A 12,850-nucleotide genomic window follows, 5' to 3' on the forward strand; every position below is an offset into this window, starting at 1 on the left:
CGACCTTCCAGCAGCATCGTAGATAAGAGAGAGAGAGAATGGTGCATGGGGGGGGGGGGGGAGAGAGAGACGCTAGGAAAAACATGGAAAGCACAACAGACTTTTGTGAAGTGCTAAACCCTCCTTCAGTGGGGACTCTGGGTACATTAGGACAACTACCCTTTTGTGGTAAATTGCAGGTTTAGGTTGGTCAGTTTCTTTGTGAGATCCCCATATTACCCAGAGCACATTCCTCTTATTAGTTCATTACATTCTGTGTATAGCAGAGGATTTATATATTCCATAATATCTCTAGCAGCAGTCTTTGCACATCTATATAATAAAAGCACTGTTTCAGCAGAAGTCCCAGTGCTCTCCTGAACGAGCAAAAGTCTTGACTCTGAAATGACACCCAGATTGACCTATTTGCTAGGTGAATCAATAGGCCATCAGGGTAATTTCCCAAACCTCACACTTCAGTATAAAACCTATTCACAATTCAAACATATCTACTGGCGAAAAACGCAGATCTACTTACCTAAGCTGAGACTGCAGTTTTCCAGCCTTATTAATAAAATCTTCCCAAACTGGGTAGCTCCCCTGTAAGAGAGAGAAGGAAGTGGGGAAAAGAAATTAATTTTTTTTAAAGTGAATCTATTTATATGACTAAAACCTCTACTGAGCAGCAAACTGCAAAATATTAAACCTCTTCCACGATTCCAGGGATGACACAATATAATCAGGATGCACCAATTTGGAAATGCTCCTTTCCAACAGTGTTACAAGTTTTCTTCTCACCTTTATCTCCTGTTTTCATCAGGCTTCCCCACCTAATGCCACAAGCCCAGGAAGAGACAGCCATGACTGCATAACCAATCTATGGACCTAACCTCTGGGCTCCTCACACACCCACTGTGACATGAAACACTGGTTGAGGTAGAAAGCCATAAGTACATAACTACTGCCATACTGGGACAGACCGAAGGTCCATCAAGCCCAGAATCCTGTTTCCAACAGTGGCCAATCCAGGAGACAAATACCTGGCAAGATCCCAAAACAGTACAATACATTTTATGTTGCTTATTCTAGAAACAAGCATTGGATTTTCCCCAAGTCCATGTTAATAATGGTCTATGGACTTTTCCTTTAGGAAGCCATCCAAACCTTTTTTAAACCCCACTAAGCTAACTGGGCCACCAAGAACATGCTAAAGCTAAATACGAACAAAACCAAACTGTTATAGTTTCACGCTTCAAATGATTCTAATCCAAATACGTTAACCTTACCCCCAGGCGTATCTATACCAGTGGAGTTGAAATCCAAGGTACTAGGAATCACCCTAGACTCCTCTCTGTCCTTCCATCTCACTACTAATACAGTACAGTCTTGGTTAAATACTATCCCCCAAATTCTATATATTGCACCTTAATTTCCATGTGGAAATCTAAGCATATTCTATAACAATGCATGTAACTTAACTGGTTAACTAGCTAATCGGCGCTGCCAACTGGATTTTAACAAGCAATTATCAGCACTAACTGGCATTAAGATTTACGTGCACATCTTGCCAAGTGTATTCTGTAATGTGGAGCGTGTAAATTCTATGTTGCATAGTTGAAAAGGGGGCACAGCCATGGGCAAGGCGTGGGCATTTCTAAAACCTATGCGCATTATTACAGAATACACCCAACTCTGCGCCCAATTTAGGCGTGGGGATTTATGCCAAGTAAAACATGGCCTAAATGGATGTGACCAAATTTGGTTGCGTCGAGAGGCACTCAGCGTATTCTATATACTGCGCTAAAACTTGTCTATTCTATAAAATTTAGGCGTACTTTAGAGAATACACCTAGGCGTATTTTTTTTCCATGTGGATTATTCAGGCGCCATATATACAGTCTAGACTTGTGTGTATCAGTGTGTTTACCATTCCTTTTTCTTTTTTACAAGTGTTAGATCGTATAACTGAAATGAAAAATAGTTATTGTACTGTAGATCCATTTTTTGTGTTTGCTTTTCAAATGCTATGTTTTTAAATCCTTCCATCCACTAAAATACAGAACTGGGGAGCCAGGACATCAACAGCTAGGAAATGAAAGGGAATAAATAAATGAAACCAGCATTCTAGCTGAAAACTGGCAAAACAAAACACCCTAAAAAAGACTGAAAATGCTTTCAAAAACAGTTGTATTGAGAATCTGGCATCAAATAACCCTTCTCATTCACGTCCCTCAAAAAGTGTTAGTTTCTTGAATTCTGCCAATAGTCCTTTAGACTTTATTAACATGGCTGGTGTTAGCAATTGGGGAGCCCTGTACGGACCAGTTTGCTTTGTAGGAATTCTGTATGTAAATAGTGCCACATGTGAAAAGTCCTGATCCGCTCTTTCAATATTCTTTTGTAAAATGGCTTCTGAAACAAGCACCATAATCTGTTTAAAATACCATTGCAGCTTTGCATATACAGATCTAAACCCCCATTTTGTGACCTAGTCGCCTTAGACAAAATTATCTTCTGTTCTCAGATCTTTGTGCTTTAAGTGGTAAGAAACTTCTCTAATTCCTGGCATAAAACTTTGGCCATTTTACTCACAAAAAAAGCTAAAAAGTTAGACATTAAAAAAAAAAAAAAAAAAAAAAAAAAAAAGAGCGTAGGACTGGCAAAAAAAGTTATACTTGGTGGTGAAATTCAACCACCAAACATACAATTTATACTTCTCATTTGCAACATGTAAAACCCCAAATCAAACATTAATCACATAACTAGCTGTTTGAAATTATATGTGGATGCTCAATGCTGGCATTTCCACAGTAAGAAGATACATATAAAACTTTAAATGTTTAAGTTATACATTTAAAATTATGGCTACTTTCCTGAATACTGATCTCATTATGTACATCAATACCTGATATAAACTAACTGTACATTATCTCCCACCATGTTGATTGTCTTGACTAAAATTAGGACGTCTACTCTTAGGTGTTCATGAGTTTTAAGGAGAAATTAGACCTTACCTGCTAATTTGCTTTCCTTTAGTCATAGTAACATAGTAGGTGACGGCAGAGAAAGACCTGTATGGTCCATCCAGTCTGCCCAACAAGATAAACTCGTATGTGCTACTTTTTCTGTATACCTGACCTGCCATTTTCAGGCCACAGACCATAGAAGTCTGCCAAGCACTAGCCCCCATCTCCCAACCACTACCCCGCCCCCCACCACCGGTTCTGCCACCCAATCTCCGCTAAGCTTCTGAGGATCCATTCCTTCTGAACAGGACTCCTTTATGTTTATCCCATGCATTTTTGAATTCCGTTACCGTTTTCATCTCCATCACCTCCCGCGGGAAGGCATTCCAAGTATCCACCACTCTCTCCGTGAAAAAATACTTCCTGACATTTTTCTTGAGTCTGCTCCCCTTCAATCTCATTTCATGTCCTCTAGTTATCTAATTATCTCCACACCAATACTAACACCAAGGGAACAATTAGGTCAACAGAGTGGAACGTCCTGATATGGTCTAGGAGGCCCTACATAAATCCCCGAATCCTGCACAGGGAAGACAATGTACAAATTCCAGAAATCTTACTGTTTTTCCTACAGCAAAAGATTTCTGTAATTTAATGTTGCGAGATGTACTTCTAATATCTGCTTCCCTGGTGGCATAGATTTTCTCCACCCCAGGAAGCCAAAACTTTCTCTAGAGCACATTACTACTAGGAAAGGATCGAGTCCCACCAGTGAAAATGTGTGACTGCAATTGGACACTTGGAAGAGAGCACTAACTTTTTTCTGGTCCCTAGTTAAAAACAAGCATAAATTATTGGGCAGAGGAACACCAGAAAGCATCCATGCTTTATTTATTTGTAATACTTTGTTATACTGCAGGGTCACAAAGAGTATCAATGCGGTTTCCAATAATTTACAACATGAAGCTCAAACAGAGCACATTTAGTAAAAACAGGAGAAATAAAACTCAATGACACATATGGAGGGAGTAATAAATAGCACCACAAAAATACCAGTACAATAATTCAAATTAAGAAAAAAAAAAGTACAAGAGTTAGTTCAGCAAAAATGATTTTTTTTTCCTTTTAAACAGCCACATCTTTACAGCAGATTTAAGACTCATGTAAGCTAAGTTGGAACACAGGGTCATAGGGAGTAGGTTCTCAAGATATGGAGCCACACAAACAAAAGCAGATGAACGTGATGACTCAGATACCAATTTCCTGAAGGATGAGACTACGAGGAGACTGGAATCTGAGGACTGTAATGTTCTTGATGTCCGATATGATGTAAAGTGGTTAAATAAATACGTTGGGTGACCAGAGTAGAAAGAGTAATGCGCCAAAAGGAGGATGTACTTGATTCTACTGACCAAAGGGAGTCAAAATGTTGCTCAATCAGTAAAGGTGTTACATTGTCGAAATGGTTTGCTGTATAGAGCAATCCAAGTACAGTGTTTTCAAGCAGTTGTAACCACTGAATACTGAGGAAGGCCATAAAGAAGAGAGTTACATGCGGTGATACACAGAACAGGGAAAAAAAAAAACATTACTCATGAAACTGTATTTTCATATGCCACTCAACTGTGGAACACTTTACACATTAGCATCGAATCACCTCCCACACTCTCCACTTTTAAAAAGTCACTCAAAACCTGTCTCTTTACACATACTTTCTCTGCAGATAAAGGAGGGAAGAGGGAGGGGAAAGGGAAGGAAAAAAGGCACATATTTTTTTCTCCTCTATTAACTTTCCTTCTCTTTGAATTGTTAACCACTTCGATGCTTCTTTGCAATTAGTAGTATATCAAATGCCTATAAATAAATAATCAATTCACGATGGACGCTGTGTGGCAGATTCCCAGGACAGATAGAATAGATTCTGAATATAAAGGGTTTCCATAAGCAGGCTACATCTACAGTTCATACTTCTCTGAAATAATGCCATCATTGGTATCTTTTCCCCTTCCTCATGCCTATGAGCATTAAAAGAACAATGCTGTAATTATGCATCTAATTAGTCTGGCATTTATTTTGCCTGAAACTTATTCACCAAGATTAAAAAGAATATTAACAATGAGACTCATTACTGATTTATGTGCGATGTGATAAAGTGTTCTTCAGCTCACCAGCCCCTTTTAAAGTACTACTACTACTACAAGTACGCAGCGCTGTACACTTGAACATGAAGAGAGAGTCCCTGCTCGACAGAGCTTACAATCTAACCCCCTCTCTTCCCCTCCTCTACTCTCTACTCCATCTTGCATATGACTTATTGTATTGTACTCTTCCTTCAACGTTGTAAGCCACATAGAGCCTGCCTTGGTGGGATTATGTGGGATATAAATGTTCACAATAAATAAATAATTAGGACAGACAAACAGGACAAACAAGAGATAAGGGAATATTAAAGTGAGGATGATAAAATAAGGGTTCTGAACAAGTGAATAAGGGTTAGGAGTTAAAAGCAGCATCAAAAAGGTGGGCTTTTAGCCTAGGTTTGAAGACAGCCAGAGATGGAACTTGACGTACCAGCTCAGGAAGCCTATTCCAGGCATATGGTGCAGCAAGATAAAAGGAACAGAGTCTGGAGTTAGCAGTGGAGGAGAAGGGTGCAGATAAGTGAGATTTACCCAGTGAATGGAGTTCCCGGGGAGGAATGTAGGGAGAGATGAGAGTGGAGAAGTACTGAGGAGCTGCAGGGTGAATGCACTTATAGGTCAATAAGGGGAGTTTGAACTGTATGTGGAAATGGATAGGAAGCCAGTGAAGTGACTTGAGGAGAGGGCTAATATGAGCATAACGACACTGGCGGAACATTAGTCGTGCAGCAGAAGTTTGAACAGATTGAAGAGGAGAGAGATGGCTAAGTGGGAGACCTGTGAGAAGCAAGTTGTAATAGTCTAAGCGAGAGGTGATAAGAGTGTGGATGAGGGTTCTGGTAGTGTGATCAGAAAGGAAAGGGTGAATTTTGCTGATATTATAGAAAAAGAAATGACAGGTTTTAGCAGTCTGTTGCTTATGTGCAGAGAAGGAGAGGGAGGAGTCGAAGAAGGTTTTCTCCTATTTTATGCTTCACGGGCTGCAGGGCCTGGCTGGGGAAACAAAATAGCGGACTTCCCCGCCAAACCTGAGGGTCCAGCCACCTCCACAATTAAACGGGCGGGCGCTGGGGAAGGCGCGGCTGCCGACATGGGCGGACGAAGAGACGCTGCAGGAGTACCAATGGCGGTGCAAAACTTGCAAGACCCAAGCACTCCCACTCCTCTGTGCTGGCAAATAGAGCATCTTTTCAATTTCTCTGCCATAGCTCTGCTCTGCAGCTCTCTGCACCTCTTTTGCCTTTTTATTTTTTTTTCCAAACAACCGCCGCCGAACGAGCTGAAGAGAGAGGGAGAGAGAAAAAAACCCGATGGAACCAGTTGCTTGTATGAGCGTGGAACTTTTTTTTTTTTTTTTTTTTTTAAAGAGCTGCTGAGAGGCGGGAGGATACGAAGAGCAATAAATCCCAACAAAAAACCAGGCGAGCACGACGAGCTGACTGCTCGTTGGTGCCTTGGGGAGTTTTCTTTTCAACTAGAGAAGTGGCTGCCTCTCCCAAAGGCTAAAACACCTTTCCTCCGAAAGGGTTGGCCATTCCCTGATAACCAAGGGAGATGGAGAGGAAGGGGGGAAGGGACCCGGGAACTCCCAAGTTTACTACCCCAGAAGCTGGGGAAGGAAAGACCTTTATCTCCTAGCCTCTCAACAAGATTCCCCAGGTACAGAAGGTAATATTCCTTTTTTTTTTTTCTCAAGTAAAGAAAGAGAGAGAAACTAAATGGGCTCACCTCCTACCTGCTGGAGACTGAGAAAATACTGAGACTAAGGCCACATGGCCAGGGCTCTTATTGGCTCTCTAGAGTCAGAAGTTTCTCAGTCTCCACCTGCTGGAAGGCGTGCACAACACATCACTCCAATCCTGGGCCGGTCCGGAGGGACGCTAAGGAAGTGAGGGTTTTCTCCTATTTTATGCTTCCCGGAAGGACTATTTGTTAATAGGGGCTTGGAGAGGGAGTGAGCAAAGCTGACATGCTCATTGAGGGTACACAGCACTAAAAATAACACTATACTGAAGGATAGCCTACTTACAAATTATGCTTTCCAAGACAGCTAGAAGCAGCTAGATTCATTGGTGGAGTGGCTCTAAGGGTCAGGACCACACATCAGGGCATGTTGTGCCACTTAACAGTAGTAGAGGCGGCGGTGATTCAGAGTGCATAGTATTGTGATCCACACTAGTCCTCTCCTGTTTCAGAGTGGAAGCACATGAGTAGAAGGAGAAGGGAGGCCACAGCACTAACAGCATTGCACAGGTTCTGAGTCCCCATGGTCTGTTTAGGACTATTCAGAATGGAGAGAAGATGAAGGGAGAGAGGAAAGAGATGAAAGGGCGAAAAGGAAGCAAGAGAGAGAAGAGTGAAAAGACATGGAAAAAAGGAAGGACAGAGACCGAGAGGGACAGTAAAGAGAACTGGGGGGGGGGGGGGGGAAGAAAGGGGGAAGGAGAGCAACTGGAAGGAAGGAGGGAGTGAGATGAGAAGGGGAGTGAGATGAGAAGGGGAGTGAAATGGGAGGGAGATAACGGGGAGGAGAGAGGGCTGGGAGAGTGAAGAGAGATGGGAAGTGTGGAAATGAGGGTTTGAAGGATGGATAATGGGCATGAGAAGTACTCATCTATATGTTCCGTCTATGCTTACACTCTATGCTGTCTATTAAAATGTTTTATTGCATATTGTGTTGACACTGTAATGTACCTACTATGCCATACATTGCCTTAAGTGAATTCCTTCAAAAAGGTGGTAAACAAATCCTAAAAAATAAACAGACTCCATAGGAGGTATGAGAAGGCAGTCGGAAGATAAGAGAAATAGTTTCTATGACGTTTTGACTATTATCACAAAAGGCATAGCGCACAAAAGACACATATGGGTGTTGGGGGGGGGGGGGGGAATTCAGTAAAGTTCAAGGTCGCCCCAAGCTGGATACTCTAGTTTGAGCATGGATCACAGATCTCCATGCAAACTAACTGGCTAATTAAGTGCTATCAATTATTGACATTAACAAGCACATAATTGACAGTAATTAGGAATTATGCACAGATCTACCCTATGCCTTATTCCAGTGTTTCACAAGTCCGGTCCTAGAGTACCCCTTGTCAGTCAGGTTTTCAGGATATCCGTAATGAATATGCATGAAATATTTGCATATAATGGAGGCAGTGTATGCAATCAAGTTCATGCATATTCATTGTGGATATGCAGACAACCTGACTGGCTGGCAAGGAGTACTCCAGGACTGGACTTGGAAAACACTGCTTATTCTATAACGTGCACCTCTCTCACTCCACACTTCCCATACTATCCAGTCCTTTCTAGTCGAGCTTGGGTGTAGGTCAAGGTCTAGAATACAGATCCGGTAGCAATAAGGAATGAAGTAGCGTTTCAAAAAGGGTTCTCAGCCAGTCCAGGGGGCAAACCAGCTTCACTCCTGCTCCAAAGAACCACATATCACTCCAAGGATTAAGTCTTTATGCAAGTTCAACTTTACTAAACTTTCTGCAACTAGCAGGTCAACCATTTTGTACAATTAACATTTGGTCTCAACAGTCATCATGTCCATTCAAGATTGTGTGATGCAACCTCAATCACTTTCCAACTCATGTCACTTAGTAAGCCCAAAGTATTTACATATTTACAGCTCCACCTGTCCTTTATCTGTCCCTTCATGCTAGCAATAACCGAAAGCTGCTCCTGATACTCCTGATCACAATCTAATTCTCCTTCAAGCACAGACCCTCTCGGCTGTCCTCTTTCCAGCAATGCACTTCTCAGAGCTGCACCCTGGCCTTGATCAGGCTTCCTCTGTTCTGGCTCCTGCTCTCACACTGGGTTCCCCTTAGGCACCTGGAGCTCCTCACTCCTTCTCAGCTACCACTGTTAGGAGTAGCCTATTGGTTTTTGCAGTGGCCTGGGAATGTGGGAAACTGAGTTCATTCCCACTGCAGCTCCTTGTGACTCTGGGCAAGTCACTTAATTCTCCACTGCCCCAGGTACAAATTAAGTACCTGTATATACTATGTAAACCACTTTGCACGTAGGTGCAAAAAAAAAAAAAACACAGAAAGGCAGTATATCAAGTCTAATTCCCTTTCCTTAATTCAGCTCCAGTTTATTCTGCCACTCCAGTACCCCGGCGATGGTAAAGGCAACCAAAGACCATGTGTTCCCCTCTGTAATCCATGTTATAAATTCTGACTCCTCCCCAACTATCAATCATTACTCAATAATACTTTTCCTCTGCAAGTTATCCCTTAGGCTGGATCCCCACTCCTCTTCACCTTTAACCCTACCCCCACTGACTCTGGAAAGTTTTATCTATACCTCTTAGTAATTCCCATTATGATGGGGGATTACACCATCATGGGCGAGTAACATGGTAGGGTGAGGGGGGGGGGACAACAGGCCTATTGTCCCCCCCCCCCCCCCCATGTTAACCTTTAGCCCTCACCCCACACCCAAAGAAAATGAATTCTGGCTATGCCACTATTACATTTGCCACTAAACATAAAAGTGATTTGTGCTCCATCTGCCCATAGGCATTCAGGGAGGCACAGTGTTGGTGCAGTTGAGGTGCATCCATATTTTATAAAAAATACACATTCATAAGTTCTTGGAAGTTATAAAATTTGTGTGAATATATATGCTGTTAGGGCTAGCTCTCTGAGAGTCTATTTTATGACAGCGTTATAAAATAATCCCCCATGACTGGGGATCCACTTGAATGGCAGAATAGCAAGCTGAAAAATGCATCTTCCCAGCCCTGAGCACACAGCCAAAACTTCCCCTTTGCTTCTCATAAATATCCTAGTGCAGGGAAAAAGTTTATATGATGATTTATTTAGACCAGTTTATTTAAGCCAAATTAAAAACCAGGTATCCAATCCCAATCAAGCCCATGGCTTTGTTAATGTAGCAATGTATTTTTGTCTGTTGGTTTCCTGTAAATTGAGGTTCTGCAAAGTGTGACCACAAAATCCATAACATTCAAGGGAGACGTGGACCCAGGAGAGATACAGGCAATTCATGGGCATGCCTAGCACTTACGCGCACAGATTATAAAATAGCGATTACCCCCAATGTATGTAGATTACATTGTCATGAATGGAAGCACCATCATCTTTTTCCAAAATGGTCCAGAGTGATTCCTTCTTTCCCCACATCTACTGCAATTTTGTCACTTCATTATTATTTTAGAGTTACTCCTCCCCCTTTGTGGCCATCTCTATCTCTCCTAAACAGATTATGTTCCACTGGGGCCATACACTGTTACATAGTAACATAGTAGATGACGACAGAAAAAGACCTGCACGGTCCACCCAGTCTGTCCAACAAGATAAACTCACATGTGCCATTTTTTGTGTGTACCTTATCTTGATTTGTACCTGTCTTTTTCAGGGCACAGACCGTATAAGTCTGCCCAGCACTATCCCCGCCTCCCAACCCCCAGCCCTGCCTCCCAACCACGAGCTCTGGCACAGACTATATAAGTCTGCCCAGCACTATCCCCACCTCCCAACCACCAGCCTTGCCTCCCACCACCGGCTAAGCTTCTGGGGATCCCTTCCTTCTGAGCAGGATTCCTTTATGTTTATCCCACGCATGTTTGAATTCAGTTACCGTTTTCCTCTCCATGGGCCTTCCTCAACCACATCTCTAAAATAACAGTAGCCACTTCTGCTTCCATCATTAGGGCTTGCAGATATTGAATTTTATTGCTTAGACTGTAAAGCAGTTGTGCTCATTACATTCCACCCATTTTTCATCAGCAGGCCCATTCTCTTCTACTTTGCTGCTGCTGAGTGAATTATTAAATGATTTCTTTTGTTATTTTCTTCTTAGTTGTCATGGTTTTGCTAGAGAAGTGACATTCCAAGCGCATCTGCTTCCATCCACTACGCTCATCCTCTAGTTCAAATCAGTGGCGTAGCCACAGGTGGGCTTGGGTGGGCCAGGGCCCACCCATTTATGGCTCAGGCCCACCCACAGTAGCACATGTTTAGTGGTAACTGGTGGGAATCCCAAGCTCCGCCAGCTGAAGATTTCCCCCTGATGGTAACAAAAATGGTACTTTCCACAACACCGGCACTACTACTACTTGACATTTCTAGAGCGCTACTAGGGTTGCACAGCACTGTACATACTCACCTGCGCATACTCAGTTTACAGTGCATGCCTGCTGCCAAGGTGGAAAGAAGTGTTTTCCCACCAGCTGGGGGGGGGGGGAGGGGGAGACACTTGGTGCCCACCCAATTCTTGCCTAGGCCCACCCAAAATCTGTTGTCTGGCTACGCCCCTGGTTCAAATGCCCAACAACATATTGTCTGAATTTCTCATTTAGGATCCTTTACTCATCCCACAGAGAAGAGATCTCCACTATTTTTCAAGCAGGGGCCAGTTTGTCAAGAAAACTTCAATGTGAGAGCCAAGATCGTCACCGGACAAAACGGCAGACACCCCATCAATCTCCACCATCATGTCTCCTTTCATGCTAGCTGCTCCCCCACCCCCACTAGTTTTAAACCTCCCCCTGTACTTTCGCTGGAGACTTGTTTCTAATGCCACCTTTTGAACAGCTATTCTATTCTTCCAGCACCACACAGCTCACAGTAAGACTGAACTGTATGGTGCTCTCAGTCTTGAGAGAATCAAGTGGGATTTGGGCAGCACATAGCAAAAAAAAGTCATCAACAGCTGCCTGGAACAGATATTACCACTATAATCCAGCCCAATAAACTTTCAATGGCACTATACTAAACACTGTCACAAATTGTGTCCCACAGCAACTTATTTCTTATACATTATTTTAACTCTGAAAACCTCAGTTGTGTAACCTGACAACGAAAACTTTCGATGCTGCAAGAATTATAATACCAACCTCATCGGTTGTCAGATTTTTTTTTTTTAATATATACATATTTTTTAACATATCAAAGCTCAATAAACATCAAATTAATTTCTTCACTTGTGTTTCTAATAGTATTATTTAGATATACTCATCTTAAAGCTGCATATATAATCAGTTTGACGGGGGACCTAACATCCGATGTGATCATGTTTCGTCTACCACAGCTGTCTCAAGGACCGTCCCCATCTTACATAGCTTCTTCAGGAGACTCTCTTCTAACACTATTTTCCAACAATGTAACTCCCCAAATATTAGGAAAACGAGAGTATTTTTACAAGTTTGCATCCCTTGGACTTTGTTAATTAGAGTCATTAACCAGGCAACAGTATCTAAGCAGGAGTTTTCTGCACTGAGATCTTTTGGCACTCTTGATGTTTCCCTACATATCCAACAACTTCAGGTGAAATTTTTGTAGCATTTTACATTTGCAACGAAACAAAGTTATTCTGTAAGGAAATCATTTGGGGAATAGCTGTGGTTGAATCACAGGCCACATCCTACCAGTGCCCAGTATTCTTGGTTTACTGTACTCTGTGAGAGCGGGGACAAGTAATCTGGGGGCTCCTGACTACAGCTAATTCCTCTAAATTGCCTCAGTTCTTTTCACAGTACAGAGAGCTGGCGACTAGAGAGCTGCACGGGAATGGGGACTGCAGGAATCCCAAGGGGATGAAGTTGCCATGGGATTCCCATGGGAGTGTAGTCAAAATCTCTGGTGACTCCAGACTGAGGCTTGGAATGTCCAGAGAGAGACAGCTGACCAGACAGGCTTGGAACACTCATTGGTGGAATAGTGAATAATATAAAAAAAAAAAAAAACATGGGAGGCTGATGGGGGTGGAGGAAACAGAGGTCTGTGA

At 42.5% G+C, this 12,850-nt stretch overlaps 1 protein-coding gene across 6 annotated transcripts in view; it reads right to left on the minus strand.

Annotated features, from left to right (window-relative positions):
• MTSS1 (MTSS I-BAR domain containing 1) overlaps positions 1–12,850 on the minus strand; it is a 402,627-nt gene that overhangs the window by 330,218 nt on the left and 59,559 nt on the right. For all 6 annotated transcript variants that reach the window (XM_030219014.1, XM_030219006.1, XM_030218983.1 and 3 more), the window contains exon 2: positions 518–579. In XM_030219014.1, the coding sequence (XP_030074874.1) occupies positions 518–579 (62 nt within the window). The remainder of the gene's footprint in view (positions 1–517; positions 580–12,850) is intronic.

Source organism: Microcaecilia unicolor, chromosome 1 (genome assembly GCF_901765095.1).
Source record: "Microcaecilia unicolor chromosome 1, aMicUni1.1, whole genome shotgun sequence".
Taxonomy (NCBI): Eukaryota; Metazoa; Chordata; class Amphibia; order Gymnophiona; family Siphonopidae; genus Microcaecilia; species Microcaecilia unicolor.